This window comes from Myxine glutinosa, chromosome 6 (genome assembly GCF_964187855.1).
Source record: "Myxine glutinosa chromosome 6, kmMyxGlut1.1, whole genome shotgun sequence".
Classification (NCBI taxonomy): domain Eukaryota; kingdom Metazoa; phylum Chordata; class Myxini; order Myxiniformes; family Myxinidae; genus Myxine; species Myxine glutinosa.
In genome coordinates this window covers 130,863,353-130,888,104 of record NC_136266.1, presented here as the reverse complement: position 1 = coordinate 130,888,104, position 24,752 = coordinate 130,863,353, and the positions used below count along the sequence as shown (strand labels likewise).

The 24,752-nt window shown below is 47.9% G+C and overlaps 1 protein-coding gene across 5 annotated transcripts in view; it reads left to right on the top strand.

The window, feature by feature from the left end:
* Positions 1-24,752, top strand: part of LOC137430303 (protein LMBR1L) — a 119,211-nt gene that overhangs the window by 12,152 nt on the left and 82,307 nt on the right. For all 5 annotated transcript variants that reach the window (XM_068121080.2, XM_078780543.1, XM_078780542.1 and 2 more), the window contains one exon: positions 15,515-15,583. In XM_068121080.2, the coding sequence (XP_067977181.2) occupies positions 15,515-15,583 (69 nt within the window). The remainder of the gene's footprint in view (positions 1-15,514; positions 15,584-24,752) is intronic.

Genomic DNA, 24,752 nt, shown 5'->3' with positions numbered 1-24,752 from the left:
TTGGTTGGTGCGGAAGGCGTGAACCTTCAGCCAATCAGTGTGGAAGGCGCCAAACCACGACCTAGAAGGAGGTTGTTCATTGGAGGGAAGAGCGCCGGTGACGTGGGAAGGCACGAGAAGGTTCGAGAGACCAAGAAGATACGAGGCCCTGGTTGGGGCTGAGAAAGGATTGACGTCACATGCCAGGTGACAAGAGGACTCGCTCGAGGACATTCTCTCTCTCTCCTCTCTCCTCTCTCCTCTCTCCTCTCTCCTCTCTCCTCTCTCCTCTCTCCTCTCTCCTCTGTCCTCTCTCCTCTCTCCTCTCTCTCTCCTTCGTGCTTGGCTCTGCACTGCGCTGGACTCTTGGAGATCTCTTGGCTTCTCTTCCTTGGAGCGGTGCTCAGTCCTTCGTGGTGCTTTTGGTGCTGGGAGCGAGGCTTGGTGCAGTGAGCGAACGGACCTCGTGTGCGACCGATGAGGAGCTTGGAGCGAGGCGTGCCGCTGAGCAGACGAGGCCGCCGAGCGGGTCACTCAGGGCCTAGCAGGGCATGGGCGAGGTGGACGGAGCCGCGTTGGATGACGGACACACCCCTGCAGACAGATAAGCTCGCACCACAGAACACCACACGACAATTTATTTATTTCATTCATTCCTTTGTCTCGTTTCTGAAGTGAGGTGTGGGGACGTCCCGATTAGGACATTTATTTGTCACCGCGTTTTCCTGTCCCGCTATTTATTGTAAATAAACCCTTGTATTATTTTATTGTCTATTCCAAATCCTGTGTTCGTTTGAGTTCATTTCCTCCAGGATCGGAGCTGCAGTCGGATCGTTACACGTACGCGCTTGCCGCTTCGCCCTCTTCATTCTTCCTCCCGTGCTTTTATAGCCGAATCCGATTTGATCGTCGCCTCGGAGTTAAAGCCGTTTGGTCATCTGCGAGCCCTGGTATTAACTGAGGGGTTCACACGACAATAGGAAGACTAAGTTTGCCGTTTTACCGTACATTGGCTTTGAATTAGTCCCGATCTCACATGCGCAGAGAGGAGTGAGTTAATATTTTTACTCTAATACAAACTAATATCACTACTCTAATTAGTGAGCTAATATTACAAACAAAATTGAAAATCATTCCAAACGGGAAACTTGCTGTTCTTAAGGATGTTATGAAGGACACAAACAACAGGCACGAATAACTAATATAACATGTTTAAACAAGGTGATGTAAAAGACTCTGCATCAACGGCTGTAAACTTCTGGAATTAATTTATTTATATGTCTTTAAACCTCTTGAACCTTCATTTAGATTGAATCAAATGCTTGGACACTGTAGAACACAAATCACCTTCTTAATACTTCCAAGAACCATGCTATATATCGCTATATAGCGAGAGGGCGTGGCGTGTGACTCCCCTCTCCCTCCCCTCACTTCCTGCTACATCTCCCTTCTCCCACCCCTCACATCCCGCTCCATCTCCCCTCACATCCCTCTTCCTCCCCACCTCCCTCCCCTCACTTCCCGCTCCATCTCCCATCTGCCTTCCCCTTACATCCCTCTCCCTCCACCACTCCTCTCTCCTGCCCCTCATATCCCGCTCCCCCTTTCCCCTACTCCTCACCCCCCTACTTCCCTCACAATCCCGCTCCTCCTCTCCCCTACGGCCCTCTCTCTCTACATATCCGTGCTCAATCCTTTTTAAACGGCTTTAATTCCCTTTTCAATTTTCTTTTTGCCTTTGCAAAAATTTTCAGTTGTTACTTGCACTGTATTTGATATCTGATGTATCATACTCATTACTGAGTATTGGTGCCGCCAAAGCAGCTTCCTGAGCAAAGGTTATAGTGGGTGGTTTGCCATTGCCTTCCCAGCAGTAGTTTGGGCAGGAATTTGTAATTTGTTCAGGGTGCCGGCAATCTCGTCATTCTTTATGAAGGACACCGTGGGAACTTTTAACGTCCACCAACTAATGTCAGAAGACGGGACGCCCAGTTTAACGTCCATTGGAGGAATGGCACACATTGATTTTATGCAGTCTGTGAAACATTTGGATGACAGTTTATAGCTGGGTCGGGATTCAAACACAGGCTCGTCAGCCTAGAGGAGAGTGTGCGTACCTCGAGGTCATCCTGTCAGCCGAGGTCGTCTCTTAACGTGCTGTTAATGATCAAAACTGTGATTGACATGTTGTACCGGCATGTATTACTTTTCGTTAAAAATGTATAATAAAAGTACAATCCAAATCCAAAAAGATCGTGACCGATGTCCCTGGACTGTGTAAAATAAAATCGCACATACAATAATTACCTTTAAAAGAGTGAAAAAATGAATTTTGGACCCATTGTACCTTATGTATCATGGAGCCTATAATGTAATTAATTAATTTTTTTTAATCGCTTTTTCCTAATTTTGTTGCGATTTCACTCGAGATTTCGACATAATTATTTAGGCCATGAGTTCTGGTCTTGAAATATGTTATCAGATTTCAAATATCAGCTTTTAATACCGGTAAGCCTATACGATAATCTTGCCAGGAGCCAATCATAGTGCACCCAGCCTCACACCAGCCAATCTGCGTAACAGGGAATGGAAGAACGGACAGCCGTCCTTGTCTTATATAGACAAGGTTGGTGTATAATCAAACAGAAACCCAAATACTGCATTGGAGTCATCAGAAGGAACCTGGATTGGATTCGGGTTTGAGTAGCGCTAAACTTCTGGATTTTTAACTCAACTGGACTATGTCCAGCTGAGTTTTTGTCGACACCCAGTGTCCGTCGTCCGTCTGTCTGTCTGTCGTCTGTAAACAATTCGACGTCTATGCTCTAAAAGTCACAAATATTGATTAAATTTGATTAAACTTGTTATGCAGTATCTTTAAAACATAAACTAGTTTGGGATTGCATTTGGGCGTTGCACGCCCAAAAATGGGTGCGGCAGGGCGGCCATATTGAAAAAATGTATAATGAGATCCCGCGAGATCTTGGAGACGACGGCAGGGATTTTCAAAGCTCCACACGGTCTCAACGTTTTCAAAGTTAAGTCTGTTCACAATTGTATTTTGTCGTAACTGTATTTATCTTTCGGTGTGTGAACCTATAGTGTGCCCCTTGGAAGTTTCTCGGTGTTTATCTTTCATAAATTAATCGTTTGTTTGCCGCGTCGCGAGTGAGGCCTTGCAGCCTCAGGCTTCCCCCGTCGAAGTTTGTCCTTCCTTCGCTGTTTTGCTAGGTTTTGTGATTTTCCCTTCTCCCCCAAACTTCACCAAACATCTACTCTTTGTCTAACGTTGTAACCCCCCCACCCCCACCCCAAAAAAAAAAAAAAAAAAAAACATTTCCCTTTCTCCTCGTGTGCTTTTGTCTCATTGTGCGCCTCTGTCCATGTGCACTGTCCCGGCCCGCCCCCATTATCGCCCTGCCTTCCACCTTTTGCCCTGTTCAAGTGACTCGTGGTTTCCCTCTCGGCTCCCTCTCCCCGTTGGTATTTTTGTGAATATAAGATTGTTCTTCATGGTCTGTTTAAATATGTTTAAACTTTCCCCTTCAGTGTTTTATTCAGTGGTTTATTACAACATGCTGTTTTTCTTCCTATTTAAAAGGCTCCTTTCAATTTCCTCTTCAACTCATTCCATTTCAAAAAAATATTCAATCTCTTATAATTCATTCTCACTACATGCTCTAAATTCTCATTCATTCCACCCCTCCTCCATCGTTCTTAAACGGATCGCTAACATGAAAATCGCAACAAACCCAATTTGTTATAAATGTTCATCTTTCATTAATCATCCAGTTTCTAAACGTCCCCTTGCCCCTCCCCTCCAAATCTCCCCCCTTGCCCCTCCCCTCCAAATCTCCCCCTTGCCCCTCCCCTCCAAATCTCCCCCCTTGCCCCTCCCCTCCTAAACTCCCCCCCTTGCCCCTCCCCTCCAAATCTCCCCCCTTGCCCCTCCCCTCCAAATCTCCCCCCTTGCCCCTCCCCTCCAAATCTCCCCCCTTGCCCCTCCCCTCCAAATCTCCCCCCTTGCCCCTCCCCTCCAAATCTCCCCCCTTGCCCCTCCCCTCCAAATCTCCCCCCTTGCCCCTCCCCTCCAAATCTCCCCCCTTGCCCCTCCCCTCCAAATCTCCCCCCTTGCCCCTCCCCTCCAAATCTCCCCCCTTGCCCCTCCCCTCCAAATCTCCCCCCTTGCCCCTCCCCTCCTAAACTCCCCCCTTGCCCATCCCCTCCTAAAGTTCCCCCTTGCCCCTCCCATTCTAAACTCCCCCCCAACCCCTCCCCTTCAAATCTACCCCCCAACCATCCCTCCCAAATTCTCCCTCCTCCCACCTCCTTCTCAAAGCCGCCTCCTCCCCACTTTGTCTCCCTTCTATCTCATACCTCCACCTCCCCCAATCTTATACTTTCCTCTGCCCCCTCAAACAACCCCTCACTGTGCCTCATCCCATCACCATCAGACCTTTCGTCGTCCTCATCCTTCCTTTTCTTGTAACTCTTCTGTAATCTCTGCCACACTATCAACTGCTCTTCCTACCTCCCCCTCTCATCCTTCATCTGACCCTACCCCTCCCCTCCCCTGTCCTGCACCCGATGCTCCCCCTCTCTCCTCATTAACGGTATGGACCTCAAACATCCGGGGCCTTCGCTCAAACCTGATTGATCTCTCCATTCAGGTTGCTTCTGACAATCCAGACTTGATCTGCTTAACAGAAACTTTCCTGCTTCAAGATGTCTCTGATTCCTTAATATCTCTTCCTGGTTACTCCCTCCTCCGGTATGATAGACCTGAGCCTCGTCCTGGTGGTGGGGTGGTTATCTTTATCAAAAACTCTCTTCCTCACTCTCCTTGCACTGCCCTCTCTCCAGCCCACTCCCAGGAGTACCTCTGGCTACGGCTTCCTCTCCGCTCCCACCTTTTATTCATATGTGTTCTGTACCGTCCTCCAAACAGTGATGACTCCATTTACATTTCGCTGTCGGACAACATGGACCAACTTCTATCAACACATCCAAACTCTCTCTTCGTCATATGTGGTGACTTCAACTGTCATCATGCCAGCTGGCTGAGTGTGGGTTCATCTCTCACCAGCCATGGCACCTCAGCAAAGGACTTCTGCGACTCATTGGGACTGACACAATCTGTCAATTTTACGACCCGGATCTCAGTCAATGGAGTATCTGCTCTTCTGGACTTGGTTATGACTAACTTCCCTGCAAATGTCTACTGCTCTTCTTCTGCTCCAATCGGTTCTTCTGATCATGTGCTTGTTAAAGTGGACATCTCTCTGGCCATTCTCAGAGAGCCTCCTCAGCGCCGACAAGTCTGGCATTTCACTCAGGCTGACTGGCATGGTCTGCAAGCAGCCATCAATCATTTGGACTGGTCTCCCATCTCTACTGCCTCTGACATAAATTCTTCCTGGGAATTCTTCCAAAGCAAACTGATCTCTCTCATGCACAGATTTATCCCATCTCGTCTTCAGTTGTCTTACCCTTCCTTCCGTCCATGGTACACTGAATCTTGTGGTGAGGCAGTTGCCCTGAAACAACTTGCCTTTGCCTCTTGGAAGGCAAATCCACCTGAAGGCAATCTCGGTTCCTTCCACCAAGCTCGGAACAAGTGTGTATCTACCCTCAGGAGTGCCAGGAAGCACTATCTCTCCACACTCAAGATTTAACTCTCAAGCCGGTCTCCTTCCTCCAAGTCCTGGTGGCGTCTGGTCAAATCCATTTCTGGTGTTTGTTTCCCCTCCATCCCCTCCCTTACCTCAAATGGCTACACAGTTGACACCGCACATGACAAAGCCGAATGCATCAACTCTGTGTTTGCCTCAAAATCTTGTGTCCCAAACCCATCTCTCTCTGTTCCCACCTTTCCCAGTCGAACCCAACTGCTCCTGGACTCTGTGTCCTTCTGTCCTGACAAGGTGGAGAAGTTTTTGTCAAACCTCGACTCTGATTCTGCAACTGGACCAGACGGCATCAGCCCACGGGTCCTAAAATCCTGCTCTGCCACTCGATCTCACCCTCTCTCTGTTCTTTTCACCCTCTCTGTTGCTCAAGGTCATCTGCCAGCATCTTGGAAATCAGCAAATATTACCGCTTTACACAAAAAAGGTGCAAAAACAGATCCTTGCAACTACAGACCAATCAGCCTGCTTCCAATTATCAGCAAAGTCATGGAATCCATCATTGCTTCAGATATCAAATCCTTCCTCTTCTCCAATGGCTTGATCTCTGATCATCAATTTGGATTCAGACCAGGTCATTCTACTCTGGACATGTTGCTTCTGCTGTCTCAACAATGGATGGAGGTCCTCAATGCCAAACAGGAAATCAGAGCTGTCTCACTTGACATATCACGTGCCTTCGATACGGTCTGGCACCCAGCTCTGCTCACCAAACTCTCCTTCGATGGTATCGATGGAAATCTTCACTCATGGCTTGCGGACTTCCTCTCTGGTCGAAGGCAACATGTGGCCCTGAATGGATTTCTCTCATCTCCCCTTCCTGTTCTGGCTGGAGTTCCCCAAGGTAGTGTTCTGGGCCCTGTGCTATTTCTGGTCTTCATCAATGATCTCTCCGACTCTCTGGAAAATCCTCTCTATCTCTTTGCTGATGACTCCACTTTCTGCCGCTCCATTCCTCATCCCTCAGATCAGCAGTCTGCTGGCTCCTCACTCTCTGCAGACCTGGAAAAAAGTCAGACTGGTCAAACTATTGGAACATGTCTTTCAATCCTGACAAATCGCACACTCTTACAATGTCTCTCCGAAAGGACCGACTGGAAAACCCTCCCATCTACTTTCTCAACAATCCTCTCCAAGAAGTTCTGTCGCTCAAGCTTTTGGGTCTCACTATCTGCCATGATCTTTCTTGGGAAAACCACATTTCCAAGCTGGCCTCCAAAGCCAGTCGCCGTCTGGGCATCCTCCATCATGCGAAGTCCTTCCTTGGCACACCTGAGCTCCTCACCACATACAAGGCTTTCATCCGCAGCTCAATGGAATACTGTTCCCCCCTCTGGGCTGGTGCTCCTGTCTCACACCTAGCTCGGCTTCACGCTGTTGAAACTAAAGCTTTCAGAATCATTGGAATCTCCTGCGATGAAGTTAACTCCGAGGGCCTTTCACTCACTCACCGCAGGCAGGTTGGTGGTCTTTCTGTCTTCTACCGACTCCTCTCCGGCCTTGCTCCCCCAGCTGTCTCTGTGCTCTGTCCCCTCAATATTACTTCAGGTCGCACAAGATCTGCCTGCAACCCTCTTATGGTTAAACTGCCAAAATCTAGGCTCTCTGCTCACCTTCACTATTTCATTGCCCTTTTCTCCCGCCTCTGGAACAAACTCCCCCACTCCCTTCAATCCCACTCTTCCCTCCAGGTCTTTAAAACAGCTGTTCACCACCATCTCTTATCTTCCCCCATCCAAAACCTTGATCTTTTCTACCCCCGCTAATTCACCCCAGATACACTTCTTTTTTTTTTTTTTGGAAATTCCAACTTCTTTCCTGGAAGTCCGTGCAGTGTTCATATTGTTACAGATACGACTTTGATGGTATGGTGGGCCGAGCGGGATGGCCGCCGTATCCGTACAAGTTACCCCGATTGCACCCGGGGTTGACTAATCGCGCTATGCTGGCTCAATAAGAAAAAGAAGACACCCGGCTGGATTACAATCACACAATACGACACCAGGGATACGGTTCTCAAAGGTTGTTATTACAATTGCGGAAGGTTTAGATTACAGGGACAAGAGGGAAACATAGGAAGGTGGGCACTTAAACACACTTATATTATCCCCGGACAGACGACAGGTAAACGCGGGACAAGGCTCACTCACACGGGGTTTGATGGCCAGGAAAGCGGGTAGCGATCGCTCCAGGTGCACCTGTGCTCAGGGCAGGATCACGTACGGTGGTGTCCAGAGATGCGTGAAGGTATCACAGCGCTTGTGGGTCGCGACTTTGGTCTCAAGCTGGGGAGGTCGCTCAGCGCTCGGGAGGGTGGCGTCTTTTCCTTCCAAGCTCGGGGCGCATCTGACGTCACGTCCGGCGCGGGGCCGCGTATATCCGGCGGGGAGTCACGCCCTCGCTCGTTAGCTCCGCCCCATATGGCATCGGCCCATGGCTTCTCATTGGGTGCGGGGGTTACCGGCTCCGCCCTTGACGAGGGGCCGACAGGGAGCCCCCTTCTGGGTAACCCCGTCGAGCACATGTTCAATGGCGGCCAACCGAGCCGGAGTGAGGACGCAAAGCCGCTGTTGTTGTGGTTGTTGTTGGAGCTTGAGATGATGGGAAGAGATGCGGGGAGGTATGGGAAGGTCCTAAACTCCTACTGGTGCCATATCATCACATTCTGGTGCAACGAAGAGTCATAATTAATGGAAACAAGTCCTTAACTGACATAGATTAAGAATAACTAGCAAGATGTCCTATAATTGTCTACGTGTGGTGCGGGGGACCTGGGCACGACATTTAATGGGGGAATGAAGGGGAAGATCGGCTCTAATGGGTGTTGTTTACAGACAATGGGACTAGGGAATGGGGTAAGGGGAGAGTTGGGGAGTATCGGAGAAGATAGGGGAATATTTACAAGCGGATATGGAGGTCAAATTCCATATTCGCAACATTGCACCCTTCTCTACCCTCGGGGCGTCCCGACCCGATAAATTTTTACCTACTTTAGTGTGGCACGCAATGTAGTTCCCTCTACTATTAACTCTACCCTGAGTGCGACAGTTTTATAGATATTCACAAATGAGTAAATATGTCCCCCTGCGACGTTGCACCCTTCTCCTCTCAGAAACACACCCACAGGATAACCGAATCCGGAAAGAATCCTCAAACTAAACATACAGCCGGTAGGGAGCATTATTTACAAGACTACGCTGATATTTACACTACGATCCAGGACCTGTCTTTGGAGGAACACATGCAGATGTTATGCATAGAGAGAGCGCGCTTGCCAACATCGATACACCAACCCACGAGTGCTCTGTGGCCGACGGCCTTTAATAACGTGCAGAGCACCCTTTCCGAGCATCAACAGCACCACCCCACCACCAATCGGTGCAGTCACCATTGTTCAATGAAATAAAAATAAATTCGACAACCCCTAACCCTGCAGGTGTCTCTTGCTCTTCTTGTGGTGCACTTGGTGTTAATTATTAGTGGTTCACCTGTATGGCATAGGTGCCCCGTTGACCCATAGGTCCATCCCCGGGTGGTGCTTGGCCGCAAAAGAACTACGGTCCATTGTGGGTGGCCACCAACATTGCGGTCCATATGGTGTATCGATCCAGGCAACAAGCAGCGAAAGTGCAGGCCCACAACTGCGTAGCCAGCACCTCTCTCTCCTCTCTCTCTACCCCAAAGCCAGATCCTCGGAGGTGGGAGACAAAAGAGGCAGACAAGTGAGTAAGGTGGTAAGGGCGCAAAAGTGCACGCAATATAAGGTAATGCACACTGGGGGCACATGGGAACCAGGTGAGACAGGTACGTTCCTATCGTACGCCCCCCCCCCACCAGGTAACCTACATGGCCCCTCCCTTACCCCTTACTGTATCCACAAAACACAACACTACCCATAAACATCTACTTTACAAATCAACAAACATCCCTACTGTCTTCCCCGTTCCTCCCATAAACCAAATTCGTCTTCTCTCCCTCCTAACCAATCAAATTTGCCATTTTCAACTCTCATCAAAATTTGCCATCTCCAACTCAACATCATAATTTGCTATTACCAATTCATCATCAGTCCCTCCTAGGGAGGGAGAGATGGAATCACCCCAATGTCTCATCCACGTCGTGATGCGTCTCACAAATCCACACAGCAATTCTCATTTCCTGCACAAAACAAAGAAAACACAGGTGTGGAGTCATCATCATCACCACAGGCAAGTGGCTGCGTATGGTGCGACAGGTTCATCAATCCTAACTATTTCCTAAATGACTAACAACTTTACACTACCCGGGGTCTTTCTCCGGCCAAACCATTGGCCCTCTTACACTATGGGTTCTAAAAACCAATTCCCATTGGCCAAACTGTGGTGCTCTTCAATTTGGGGTCTCACTCCCCCGATTCATCTCCCGGTGCCCTCGCACAATTTCTGGGCTGTGGCGTGTACCTCTCCCAGTGGGCCTACCCACCTGCACACCTCCACCACTGTAGTTGCCTCCGAGCTTACCTGCTCCTTACCCTAACCTAACTACCTGGGGAAGGCCCTCTGGCTCTCTCCCCACTCGGTGCCCTCTCTGGCACTGGGCTGCCCGATCCACACCCGGGATCCTCAGGCACCCACTCACAACTACCGGCTCCCAGAGCCCACCTGCGGCCTCACCTGGCCGACATCCTCACAGTGGTGGAGTGCCCAACCAACTACACACACTAACAGGCTACACGCCCAGCCATTTCCACAACACTAATGCACCCATTCACAACACCATTCTGCAACCGCACCACAAATGCCAATATCCAACCACAATTTACCTGCACCCTCTACCTAACACTTACACTACCCGCCCCGGGTATCCGTGATAGGGGTCCACTCTTCCCCCATCCACACCTTCGCACCATGCACACCACTCCGTACCACTTACTCCAACTCTCTCCACACACCTGTACTTGCACACCTGTGCTCTCACACCTGGTGCCACCTGCACCCTTCTCTCCCCAAGCGCATTCGCGCTGATCCACAACACTCACTACTCATACACTGCTCCACACACCTGTCCAGATGCACACCTGTGCAATCACACCTGTTCAATTCTCACACACACGGCATCATCTCAGCTAACTACTCCCTTCTGAAACTTGCGCTTCCCAGTCGTCCCTTTAAACTATTGCGCTCCCTCGTCATTATCATCCATACTAATCTACCTGCGTCCCCACTACAGGTATCAGTCACTAACTAAACTTAACGTTACCTACTGTCATCTTCGCTAGATCCCTATCAATATCCTAACCCACCCGGGCTAGTTTTCACTGCCATACACCCCATAAACTATTGCTCCTTTGCCCCCCTGTGAGGGATGGTGGATTTGCCATCCCACCACATCGGGGGTCTCTCACTATCAATTTTGTTCGTCCAATTGCAACAAATTAAAAATTTGGCCAATCACTGCCCATCATCTGCCAATCACTACTGCCAATCCCTTGCCAATCATCAAATTTTGTTTTTCTCTAATTTTGGGTCCAAAACACTAACCTCATCACCCAGTCGACTCACTAATACCTCTCGGTGCGCCAATTCCTGTCCAAAGCCCGGCTTCGTAAAGCCAAGCAATGGATGCTGGTTGTTTTGTGCCAGCGGCTGGATGCGTCCGGCACTCGGTGCAGGGACGGGGGCTTACCCGGGCCGAGATCCCACGCACCACCTCGGCGTGGAGCCATCCAATGTCCCGATCTCGACCTGCCGGCACGTCTCAACAAAACGTGGTCGCCATAACGACCCTTCCTATCGGGCTGCCCGCTCCGCCTAGTGGAGCACGGACGCGGCCGTTCAAAGCGAGGCCCGGCACGCACCGAGGGCCTGCTTCGGCTAAAAGTCGCTCTAACCTCTAACCCGTTTAATGTCGATGCTTCACCTGCATGCTTACACCCCGAAGCCCGTTCCTTGCTCACACATCCAGCCGTGCTCATGCTCCTCGTACCTTTCCTTACACACCCAGGCACACCCATTCCACTCACAGCCTTGGTCACACACCTGACCACCGAACACTTTGGCACACATTCGTTGCTCGCACACCTCACCAATACACCGCTTCGCACCCCCTCCTCTGTCACCTCCTCTGTGACAATCACAGGTGTGCCCTCATTCGCACACCCAACCACGTGCCTCACCACCAACTCCAGCGTGCATTCCCACTCACGCTCTACCATTCCAGGTGTGCATCCTTCCATCCCAGGTGTACATCCTCGCTCACCTGTCACAACTAATTCACGCTCCATGTCACTCTCACTACTTTCACCTCCATTCCTGACAGCGCACTCACCCTTACTCTTGACAGCGCAGTCTTTCCCCATGCACCTGTCCGTCACACACCTTTCTCGCGCACACTCTCCCGTTACACCCTCTGTAACACTCACCACAGGTGGACACTCTTCCTTACTTCTGACAGCGCACTCTTTCCTCATGCACCTGTCCGTCACACACCTTTCTCGCGCACACTCCTGCGCACACTCTCCCGTCACACCCTCTGTAACACTCACCACACCACGCTTCCATGTGCTCCCTCGCACACGCGCTACGACCGACTCACTCCCGCCAGCACACTCACTCCTTGGCACGCACTTTTTCCTCACACACCCCAGAGTCGGACTTTCTTGCACACCTCCATTTTCGCACACCAGACCTGTCGCACACTTCACCAACGGCCTCTCACGAACACCCGGGTCTATCTCGACCCCCAAGCTTCTTAAATCCCCTGGCGCATCATACGCACGACCATATTGGTCACCACTTACACCGGGTCCTCTTCCTCTTCGCTTCTCCTCCATCACCTGCGAATCCCTCATCCGGTTAATGAGCACATCATCACGATCCAAACACAGACTTTGGACCAATTCTTTTATCTCCTCTTTTATCTCTTTCTTATCCCCTCTCCGTCGCTTCTTAATTTCGCTCATCCCTTCTTCCACTTCTTCTAATTTGTGCTTCACCTCTTTTATTCCCCGGTACGTCTCCTCAAGCTCGTCCTCCAAGGCTACCTTGACCGTTTCCATGTGCGTCCTCACCTGCCGGTCCTTCGTCTCCATTACCTCTATCACCTCGTCCAACCTCGTTGTCAGTCCCTCACGTACCATCTGACATTCCCTCTTCGTCGCTATCAAGTCGTCTTTTAGTTCTTTCTGTGTCACTTTTAACCCTCCTAATACCGCAGTGTTCCTTTGAACCTGCTCCGTTAGTTCTTTTTGTCCCTCCGTCAGCTGTTCCACCTCCTGCGTCAGGACCTCTATGCCCCCCTGTAACTTTACAGTCCCCTTTCTCACCTCCTTCTCCATGTGCTCCCTACAGTGCCTCACCTCCTCGCGCACTCCTCCGACCTCCTCACTCACTCCTCTTCTGATCTGCTCTCCCATCACTTGCATCTCCTGCCCAGATGCCACCCTCATCTGCTCCATTTCCTCCCTGTGAGCATCCAGTTTGGTTTCTACCCCCATTCTGACCCCCTCTATCTGCTGCCCCATTTGGTTAACTTCCCTTTCCGCTTGGTCCCTCATGTCCCTCAATTTGCCTTCCATACTGTTTTCTAACCCCTCTAACCCATTTTTCACTCCCTCTATCTGATTCTCCTGGGCAGCCATTCTGTTTTCTACCCCCATTAACCCATTTTTCACTTCTTTTATCCCGTTGTCTAACCCCTCAAAATTATTGTCTAACTTCTCAATTTTCTTGTCTAACTCCTCAAAATTATTGTCTAACTTCTCACTGGTACCCCTCGCTTCGTCCCTCATTACCCCCATTTGGTTTCCCATTACCCCCAATCGCTCACTCAATCGCTCACCCAATCGCTTTCTATCAGCCCTCATTTGCTCACAATTCTGGGCCATAAGGGCCTTCATTTGTATCCAAAACGAGTTCAAATCCATCGGGGGCGCTGCCACGGTCGCTGGCGCGGTGATCAGCGAGGCGCCATTTTGCGCGCCCGCTTCTTCGTGCGTGACGGCGCTATTTTGCGAACCTGCCGCCCTCACTGCTTCGCTCTCCTCCTGTCCCTCATTTTGGTCCTGGATCGACCCTACCTCACTCTCCCCTACCGGACCCCAGCCGTCTTGATCCGCCATAGCGCGACTTGCAAAATTCGAGTTTCGTAAAACAAAACAAATTTCGGCCGCTCCAAATTTTGACCAAATTTTTTTTTTTTTCCTCTATTCGTTTTTTTTTTCTCTTCAAAATTTGGTCGGGCCTCGAATCTCACTCCCGACACCAATTGTTACAGATACGACTTTGATGGTATGGTGGGCCGAGCGGGATGGCCGCCGTATCCGTACAAGTTACCCCGATTGCACCCGGGGTTGACTAATCGCGCTATGCTGGCTCAATAAGAAAAAGAAGACACCCGGCTGGATTACAATCACACAATACGACACCAGGGATACGGTTCTCAAAGGTTGTTATTACAATTGCGGAAGGTTTAGATTACAGGGACAAGAGGGAAACATAGGAAGGTGGGCACTTAAACACACTTATATTATCCCCGGACAGACGACAGGTAAACGCGGGACAAGGCTCACTCACACGGGGTTTGATGGCCAGGAAAGCGGGTAGCGATCGCTCCAGGTGCACCTGTGCTCAGGGCAGGATCACGTACGGTGGTGTCCAGAGATGCGTGAAGGTATCACAGCGCTTGTGGGTCGCGACTTTGGTCTCAAGCTGGGGAGGTCGCTCAGCGCTCGGGAGGGTGGCGTCTTTTCCTTCCAAGCTCGGGGCGCATCTGACGTCACGTCCGGCGCGGGGCCGCGTATATCCGGCGGGGAGTCACGCCCTCGCTCGTTAGCTCCGCCCCATATGGCATCGGCCCATGGCTTCTCATTGGGTGCGGGGGTTACCGGCTCCGCCCTTGACGAGGGGCCGACAGGGAGCCCCCTTCTGGGTAACCCCGTCGAGCACATGTTCAATGGCGGCCAACCGAGCCGGAGTGAGGACGCAAAGCCGCTGTTGTTGTGGTTGTTGTTGGAGCTTGAGATGATGGGAAGAGATGCGGGGAGGTATGGGAAGGTCCTAAACTCCTACTGGTGCCATATCATCACATTCTGGTGCAACGAAGAGTCATAATTAATGGAAACAAGTCCTTAACTGACATAGATTAAGAATAACTAGCAAGATGTCCTATAATTGTCTACGTGTGGTGCGGGGGACCTGGGCACGACATTTAATGGGGGAATGAAGGGGAAGATCGGCTCTAATGGGTGTTGTTTACAGACAATGGGACTAGGGAATGGGGTAAGGGGAGAGTTGGGGAGTATCGGAGAAGATAGGGGAATATTTACAAGCGGATATGGAGGTCAAATTCCATATTCGCAACAATATGTTTTATACCTCTCCCACCTACCCCGAAGCCCTCCCCCTCCCACATTTCTCCCGATGTCCCTGCTCTCAAATGTTGTGTTTGTGTCCTTGCCCCTCTCTCCCCATCTTGTCTGCTGCTCCCCTTGTTTTTTGTGTTTTGTGTGTCGGTTTGTCCTTTTGTGTGATTAATGTTAGCTCTTTCACGAGCCTCGATCTTGTATACAAAAAAAATAATAAATACATTTTTGTCATATATTTTTAGCACATATAAACTATATAGTTTGTGGTTCTATTATGCATATTCTAACCATATTGATATAGACCAGTTGAGTTCAGGTTCCCTGGAACCTCTCTAGTTTTTTAATTATCTTTAAAATGATTATTTTATTGAAATTGAAGAATTATTCGTGAACACTGTGTGGGCTATCACGTTGTATGTAGCAATCGATCTTAGGAATAGCTTTAATAGCTCTTACCTGTGAACTAAACAATTTTTGTTTACTTTATTTCTTTGTTTTCACACAGATTCATATGATTTCTACTTTCCTTACATCTACTCCTGCATCTCCCTGTTTGGAGTGTTGCTGCTGCTTTGTGAGTAAATGTGCTCCATCATTATTCTGAGTCAGTGTTGCAGCATACCACAGTGGGGGAGGGTGGATAGGAAGGGGGGATGCGAGAAATTTATCAGGGGTAAAGCGACTTTCAGGCCACCTGTAGAATAATACACCTATTGATTGAACGAGCTGTTAATACATTAGTTTTGATAGTTTGAGGGTTACCTCAAAAGTAATACATACCCCTGTTTTGTTTCTCAAAATTATTTATTGTTAATTGAAACAGCTTCTTCACAGACATGCGTGTCGATTTATTGAATGTGCAAGTCGTCTTTTTTCATGTAAACCCTCTGTTGAATAATTCCATTTTTGCAGGCACATTTACTAAGAAGGAGCCATCACTTTTGAGTTGACCATTGGCAATGAGGGATCGTTCTAGTAATGTAATTTGATTGAATCAAAGCTTGACATCGTAGCTAGTAGATTATTTTCCATGCTCATGAGTTCCGTAAGTAGGAAACGTCATTTGTTGATTGTATACATGACTGAGCAATTGTTACATTCTGACATTGAAAAAGCAATATATCGATATGCAAGTTGTAAGCAATAGAGCAGGGAGGGTGGTCATAGATATACAGCCAAATATGGCTCCACGGCATTATATATTCTGTCATTTGAAGCGTCACCTCAGTGGTCGCCAAATTTGAATATTACAGACTTTTTTTTTTTTTTTTTTTTTTTTTTTTTTGTATACAAGATCGAGGCTCGTGAAAGAGCGACTTGGCATTTAATATGGAATATTTTTTTTGTGGGGGTGAACTTACTTTTCAACATGACTTAGAACCAAAAGTTCATTGGAATTATGTTTAAATTATTCTAGATTTTGTTAATGTGACCTTTAAAAGTAACAAAAACCACATTTGACATTTTGAAGCAAATAAATTGATCCTTGAAAGTGATGTAAACTGATATCGAACTCAATTCACGTACAGTACTGTGTTAAACTTCTGTACGTTTTCCAGAAGTATCTCTTTATTTTGCACATTAGCCAAAAAAAAATTCAACAAAAACAAAAGATAAATTATGACTGGGATTACAGACAGTAAAATTACAGTTCAGTACTTCGTGTAACCCCCACGAGCATTCAGGAGAGCACGTACACGTCGAGGCATGCTGTTCACGAGATTTGCCAAGGTTTGGACAGGAATCGCTTGCCATGCAGTGACAATAGCCTGCTGCAATTCACACACAGAGGTCAGCTGCTGGTCCAGTGTTGTCGATTTGACGCGTTAATTCTGCCCACAAGTTCTCTATCGGATTCATATCCGGGGACATGGCAGGCCACTCCATATGCTCTACACCACGGTCAGCAAGAAAGTGTTGGATCATGCGAGCACGATGAGGCCGTGCATTGTCATCTTGGAAGACAAAGTTTCCTCGAAAGGCTGCACGAGCAAATGGAAGCAATGTTTCTTCCAGAATGACCCTGTACTTGAACTGGTTCAGGTTTCCATTCAGAACAACCAGGTCAGTTTTGCCCCCTGCATGAAAAGCAGCCCAAACGGTCACCCCACCACCTCCAGCTTGGACTCTTGGCACTATACAATCTTCGTTGTGGGCTTCATGCACTTGTCTGTGCACTCGGACGCGGCCATCTTGACGATAGACCAGAAATCTAGACTCGTCACTGAAGGTCACGTGATTCCAGTGTCCTGGCTGCCATTGACGGTGCTCTCTGGCCCACTGCAATCGGCGCTGGCTGTGTTGTCTGGTCAGGCGTGGCTTTCTCAGGGGACGCCTGGCACAATAGCCTGCTTGAACCAGTCGTTGGTTGACTAGCCTTCTGGATACAGGCACATTTGTCAGTTGCTGCCACTCAGCCCTAAGCCGATTAGCTGACTTGGTACGGCCATTGCGGACTAACCGGTGCAGCTGGCGATCATCCCTCCTTGTGGTTCTGCGTGGACGTCCTGGCCTCGGTATTGGAGTAGGGACACCCCTCTGAGCATTTCGTTTCAGGATCTTTGACACCTGACCTTGAGTGATGCCATACTGCCGAGCAATAGCACGCTGTTTCATGCCAGAATTTCGTAAAGCCACCACTCCATGACAAACAGCATAGTCAAGTTGACAGACCATCTCCAGAGGAAGCGGCAATAACTTTTGTAGACGTGCAGCAGTTGTTTTCCACTAATACAGAACGCAACAACCCTTATTTACCCGATTGTGAAGCCAGTCGTCAAATGTACCTGTCCTTACATTTTGTCACGCCACCTATGATATGATCCTGTTATTGACTTCTTGCTGCGAAAGACAATCAGTGACATGGTTCTTTCAACAAAGACATCACTGAAGGGTAAAAGAAACTCACAAGATTGGTATACTGAGTTCAGAAAGTAAACCCAAGTCAAGAAAAAAAAAATATTCCATATTAAATGCCAAGTCTGTATAAAGCATTCGGCTAAATATTGTCCTTTTGTGAGATCTAATGGGTAACATGGATTGTTGACCACAGGAGAGTCCAAGTTATTACACGGGCATTGTAATTTATACCAAAGCATTATTCTGTATCCCATACATGTTTACACGTGCCATTGTGAAACATCTAATGCACTTTTTAGCTGCGACGAGCAGCTCTATGAGAGGACCGCGTTGTTGTTGTTGTTGGGGTGTCTTTTTGAATCGCGCATGCGCATACACTCGGACGTGCGTTGGTATGAGGTAAGAACATCGCGGACTAAAATCGCGATTTTTTTGAAGAAACCAGAATAAATTTAGCAACAAAGACAACATTCCTCATGATTCTACACGTCACAACTGGTGACCACACTGTGGTCATTTTTCTCTTGTTTTTTCCTTTGACATGTTGCAGGTCTATAATAGCTCCACGTTGCTGTCGTTGGGGTTCTTGTTGGGGGGGTCAATTTTTTTGAAATGTCCACATTTTGATCAGACACCACACCCACATCTGTCGCTTGACTCCTCCCACCATATTGCTGATGAAATGATATGGCCGCCATATTGTTTTTCCCTTATGTGCACTGAAAAGTATTCAATCGCAAGTTCCCTAATGCCTCGGTCACAAATGGCCTGCGGCGTGTTGGCGGCGGACTTAAGTCCCCAAAATTGCCATAACCGTGCGGTGGCCGCACGGTAGATACAGTAGCCGTGAGGCGATCTCAAGGTTTTTTGCTCGTCGCAGGGGCTTACGATTTTTTCAATTTGACATTAAGCTTTTTTTCGGAAATCGCTAGGCCGTAGGCCGCAACCCCACCGCATGTAGTATCGCAAGGTCACTGTACGGTTGCCGTGAGGTGACCTTGAGGTCACCTCACGGTTTTTACCCTGTCTGGTGTGCCTAGAAAATTGTACGGCAGCCGCAATAACCGTGAGGCCTCCTTACTGTCACCTCACGGTGGTCTTGCGGCCTCCGTGAAATGGCCGTATGATGTTCTAAATATCGTACGGCGGCCGTGCAGTGACTTTAGTGCTGCCGTACGATGGCCTAACGGCAACCGTGAGTTGGCGGCCGCCGTACGATCATCTTTCTGAAGAGGTATATATTGCCTGGTGTGACACTAGCCAGATCGTCAAGATGGCGTTGATTCCACCACAGAGACTGCGCCTGGCACACCTGAGATTACGACTGAGGCAGATCGGCCGCCGGCAGGAAGAAATTATAGTAGCTATAGTACTGTTAGAAGAAGAGCGGGCCCGTCAGGAGAGAAGTAGACGAATGGTGTGGGTGAAGCCCTGGTTGTTGCGGCGTTCCACCCTGGGACACTACGACACCCTGATGCAGGAACTCGTCAAGATGGCCTTGCGGTCGCCGTGAGGGCGCCTCGCAGTTCGCCATGCGGTCTCCTCACGCATTTTGATTTCATGACTTTTACGATTGCCCCGTAACATTTGTGAACACTGCTGCCGCAGCCCGCAAAGCCGTACGATTTGTAAAAATCCCATCTACAAACCGCAGACCGCAGAACCGTGCGGCGGCAGCATCATATGTGACTAAGGCATAACTGAAACTGAAGTGCTTTGAGTCATAAGCACAGCCAACTGCATGAGCTAAGGTGACATGATTGCTTACGCTCTTTCACCTACCTCATTCTCATCCACCCTCTCTGAAAAAATGTCCACTTCTCCCTTCGTTGACCTCCACACCCCTTCCGACCTCACTGACTACTACAACCACACTCTCTCCTCCTGCCTTGACCGGCTTGCGCCTGTAAAAACCAAAACAGTTTCTTTCACCCATTCTGCTCCCTGGTTTACCCCTGAACTCCGCCTGATGAAAACTCGTGCTCGCCAACTTGAAAGACTCCGCAATAAAACAGGTCTTACAGTTCACTCCCAAGCCTACAAGGACCACCTACAACATTACAAAGATACCCTCTCCCGCACCCGCTCCGCCTACTACTCTCAAATTATCCACTTTGGCTCTAGAAACCCAAAAGCACTCTTCTCTACAATAAACAAACTCCTCAGCCCCCTGGACACCACCACCCAGTCATTCACAGTAGACAACTGCATCTCCTTCCTCTCTTTCTTCCAACGCAAAATTGACAACATCTACAACAGCTTGACCACCGCCGCACCCGCTCCCCCTCCAACCACCTGCCCCCCCTTGTCCTGCCATCCCCTGTCTCGGTTCTCCCCAATCTCCCCTACTGACCTCTCTGTACTCCTCATAGGAATGAAAACTGCCACCTGCACTCTTGACCCCATCCCCTCCAGCTTTGTCAAGGCCTCCCTCCCTGCTCTCTCTCCACTTATCATTGCAACAATAAACTCCTCCCTGTCTACAGGCATCGTCCCACCTTCCCTCAAAATTGCTGCTGTTACCCCCATTCTAAAAAAACCTGGTCTAAACCCTGACACCCTAAACAACTTCAGACCCATCTCCAACCTACCCTTTCTGTCAAAAGTTTTGGAACGCGCTGTAGCCACTCAACTCAAACATCACCTCTCTGCCAATAACCTGTATGAAACATTCCAATCCGGATTCCGCTCCAACCACAGTACTGAAACTGCTCTCCTCAAAATCACCAACGACCTTCTCCTCTCCTCTGACGCTGGCAACCTCAACATTCTCGTCCTCCTCGACCTCAGCGCTGCCTTTGACACCATCGATCACACCATCCTCCTCACCCCACTTGAATCCACCTTTAACGTTACCGGCACTGCCCTCTCTTGGATTAAATCATACCTCTCTGACAGACGCCAGTTCATCTCCATCAATAACTGCAAATCCCCCACTGCTCCCCTCCCCCAAGGTGTCCCCCAAGGTTCAGTTCTTGGCCCCCTCCTCTTCATCCTTTACCTGTCCCCCCTCGGTCACTTAATCCGCCGTCATGGTCTCCAATTCCACTGCTTCGCCGATGACATCCAGCTTTTCATCTCCACCAAGTCCGTCTCCACCGACACCCACTCTATCCTGACAAACTGCATCACTGAAATAAAATCCTGGCTTCAAATCAACTTCCTCAAGCTTAACTGTGATAAATCTGAAATAATCATCATTGGCCCAAAAACGCTCACAAAATCCACCCATAACTTTGCCCTCAACATCGACGGTATCCCAGTATCCACCTCCCCTCACATCCGGAATCTTGGCGTCATCTTTGACCAAACCCTCTCCTTCGACAAATACACTAAACAGATCACAAAGTCAGCCTTCTTTCACCTGAAAAACATTGCCCGTCTCCGCTCATCCCTCTCCTCCACGGCTGCAGAAACCCTCATCCACGCCTTCATCACCTCCCGTCTGGACTACTGTAATAGCCTCCTCCATGGTTCACCCTCTAAAATCACCAATAAACTCCAATACATTCAGAACTCCGCTGCCCGTCTACTCACCCATTCCCGGACCCGTGACCACATCACCCCCGTCCTTTACAAGCTTCACTGGCTCCCCATCCCCCAGAGAATCCAGTACAAAATCCTCCTCTTGAAATACAAAGCCCTCCATAACCTGGCCCCATCCTACCTGGCTGACCTCCTCTCCAGACACACTCCCACCCGCAACCTCCGCTCTGCTGGTACCAACCTCCTGACCCCCTCCATCCGGACCAAATTCAGATCCTGGGGGGACAGGGCCTTCTCCATCGCTGCTCCCACCCTCTGGAACTCACTACCTCACACCATCAGAGACTCCTCCTCACTCACCACATTCAAAACATCACTAAAGACCCACCTGTTCAACACTGCATTCAACATTCAACCCACAGCATTTAACCCCTGACTATCTCTTCTCCTTCTCCCTCCTTTTGCTTTAAATATTTCCCTATTGATTCTTGTCTTTTTGCAATTGTTGTTTTCATGTATTGTTATGCATTATGTTTTCCACTCTGTCAAAGTGCCTTTGGGCTTCTTGAAAAGCACTATACAAAATAAATGAATTATTATTATTATTATTAACTGTGTATGAATGATGAGCAGTTGATTGCCTGTTCCAAAGTTTCCAAAGTAAAAAGACATTCCAAAGTTTGTCAGACAACCAGATTGTCATTCTTTAATTATTACTTGCAAAGTCGAAGATTTTTCAGGTATATTAGTCGGTTGCGTTTGTGGTTCTGTCTGTCTATCTGTCTTCTGTCTGTCTGTTTGTTACTTGCAAAATCGAAGATTTTAAAAGTGTATTTGTCGGTTCCGTTTGTGGTTCTGTCTATCTGTTTGTCACCAGCCTACAGGTCACAATTCTAAACCGATCGTCACGAAAGTTCACCAAGTTGTATAAGTCGTCCCAATTGAGAAGCCTATTGATTTTGAGGTCAAAGGTCATCTGGAGGTCAAATTTCTAAAATCGCCATTTTAAATCCGATTGACTTGAAAATTGAATAGCATTTGTATAACAAGTCACTAAATTGGGAAATGAACTATTTTTGAGGTCAAATGGTCAAAGGTCAACTCAAGGTCAAACTTCCAAAATCATCACTTTTTATCTGAAAAAACCCGTCATTTTTCATCCGATTGACTTGAAAATTGAACAGCATTTGCACATTGAGTCACTAAATAGGGAAACCAACTATTTTTGAGGTCAAAAGGCTAAAGGTCAACTCAAGGTCAACCTTCCAAAATCATAATTTTCATCTGAAAAATCGTCAATTTTCTGCCTATTGACCCGAGCTTTGAACAAGATTGTCAATTTTAATCTTGATGAAATGGACAATTTGCTGTATCAATGGAATTTTTTTTTCTTGGGGGGGGGGGGGGGTGGGGGTATTTCGCAAGTATCATGCTTCGCATGACGTCTTCTTATTACTTGCAAAATCGAAGATTTTTCAGGTATATTGGTCGGTTGCGTTTGTGGTTCTGTCTGTCTGTTTGTTTGTGTTTGTCACCGGCCTACAGGTCACAATTCTAAACCGATCGTCACAAAACTTTACGAAGTTGTATAGGTCGTCCCGATTGAGAAGCCTATTGATTTTGAGGTCAAAGGTCATCTGGAGGTCAAATTTCTAAAATCGCCATTTTAAAACCGATTGACTTGAAAATTGAACAGCATTTGCATATCGAGTCACTAAATTGAGAAACATACTATTTTTGAGGTCAAAAGATCAAAGGTCAACTCGAGATCAAATTTTAAAAATCATCAATTTTCATCTAAAAAGCCGTCAATTCTCAACCGATTGAGTTGAAAATTGAACAGCATTTGCATATCGAGTCACTAAATTGGGAAACATACTATTTTTGAGGTCAAAGGTCAACTCAAGGTCAAACTTCCAAAATCATCACTTTTCATCTGAAAAACCGTCAATTTTCATCCGATTGACTTGAAAATTGAACAGCATTTGCACTTTGTCACTAAATAGGGAAACCAACTATTTTTAGGTCAAAAGGTCAAAGGTCAACTCAAGGTCAACCTTCCAAAATCATCATTTTTCAGATCCGGTTCCAGATCTGGCTAATCAGCGGGATATAGAATGTAAACGGTTCAGCCTGGTGGAGGTATGTGCTCTACCGAGTGCCGTTCTAGTTGTTGTTGTTTTTACATTGTTTGAGGACCATTTGCAGAAATCACATTCAAGACAAAGGCACTTGTAGGTGTACTTTTACATGAATTATAAAGGACATTAGTAGATGGAGAAATGCACATGTATGACGTATTAATCTCCATCATGAGCTAGTGGTTCAGATGTCATGGCTGTGTAGTGTAGAGGTATGCACACTACCTTTTGAGCTGTCTAGCCTGGGTTTGAATCCTGACCCACCTATAAACTGACATCCCAGTGTTTGTTTTTGTGTGCACCATCAGTGTGTGTGTGTGTGTGTGTGTGTGTGTGTGTGTGTGTGTGTGTGTGTGTGTGTGTGTGTGTGTGTGTGTGTGTGTGTGTGTGTGTGTGTGTGTGTGTGTGCGCCATCGATCAGAATGACATTAAGCCGGATGACTCATCTGTGAGCACCTTTTGTTGGTGGTCATTAAAGTGGGTGAGTTATCGCCAGCATTGAACAATGAACAAATTACAAATCCTTACCCTGACTCTCTTTCCAACGCTTCCTTGGCAAGCTTGGTGAATATGCCAATACCCTGAACATGAGTTTTCAGAGGTCTTCGTTCAGCAGTGGGTTCACAACATGATGATCATTATGAGGGTTCACAACAATTTGAGTTTACCTTTTTTTTTTTTTTCTTTGCATGTCATTACAATCCACACTTTTTCTCAATTTAAATGTTTTTGATGCTCACTCACTTACTATAATAGGAATTCCCTTTTCAAGGAACTTCGACGCTGGAGGAGGCCATTCGGCCCATCAAAGTCTGCGCTGCTGTTACCAACCTACATCTGTTTGTCCATTCTCTATCCTTTTAAAATGCTTAGCGTCGAGCAAGGAAGCATCACGTACCGTTTTAAATTGGTATAAATCTGCCAGCGATTGAACCACCGACCTCCCAGATTCAGAGCGGACGCTGTAACCATAACACCACCAGGGCTGTTTTTTGTTTGTTTTCACGAAGTTTCAAATATTCACGAAGGTCATGATAACCCCTTCAAAAGCAATGAATAGCACTTTGTTGAATGTGGAACAATATGTCACAGAGCAGAGATGCAACATTTGTATTAGATGTTTGCATCATTGTGTGCTCCACAGTACCACCATTTAATACACTACTGATATTTGTCAAAAGTTACCATAAAATAATGTCAGCAACTTTCTGACCTCACTCTATATGCTTGAATTGTGTTGCTTTCTTTCTTCTAATC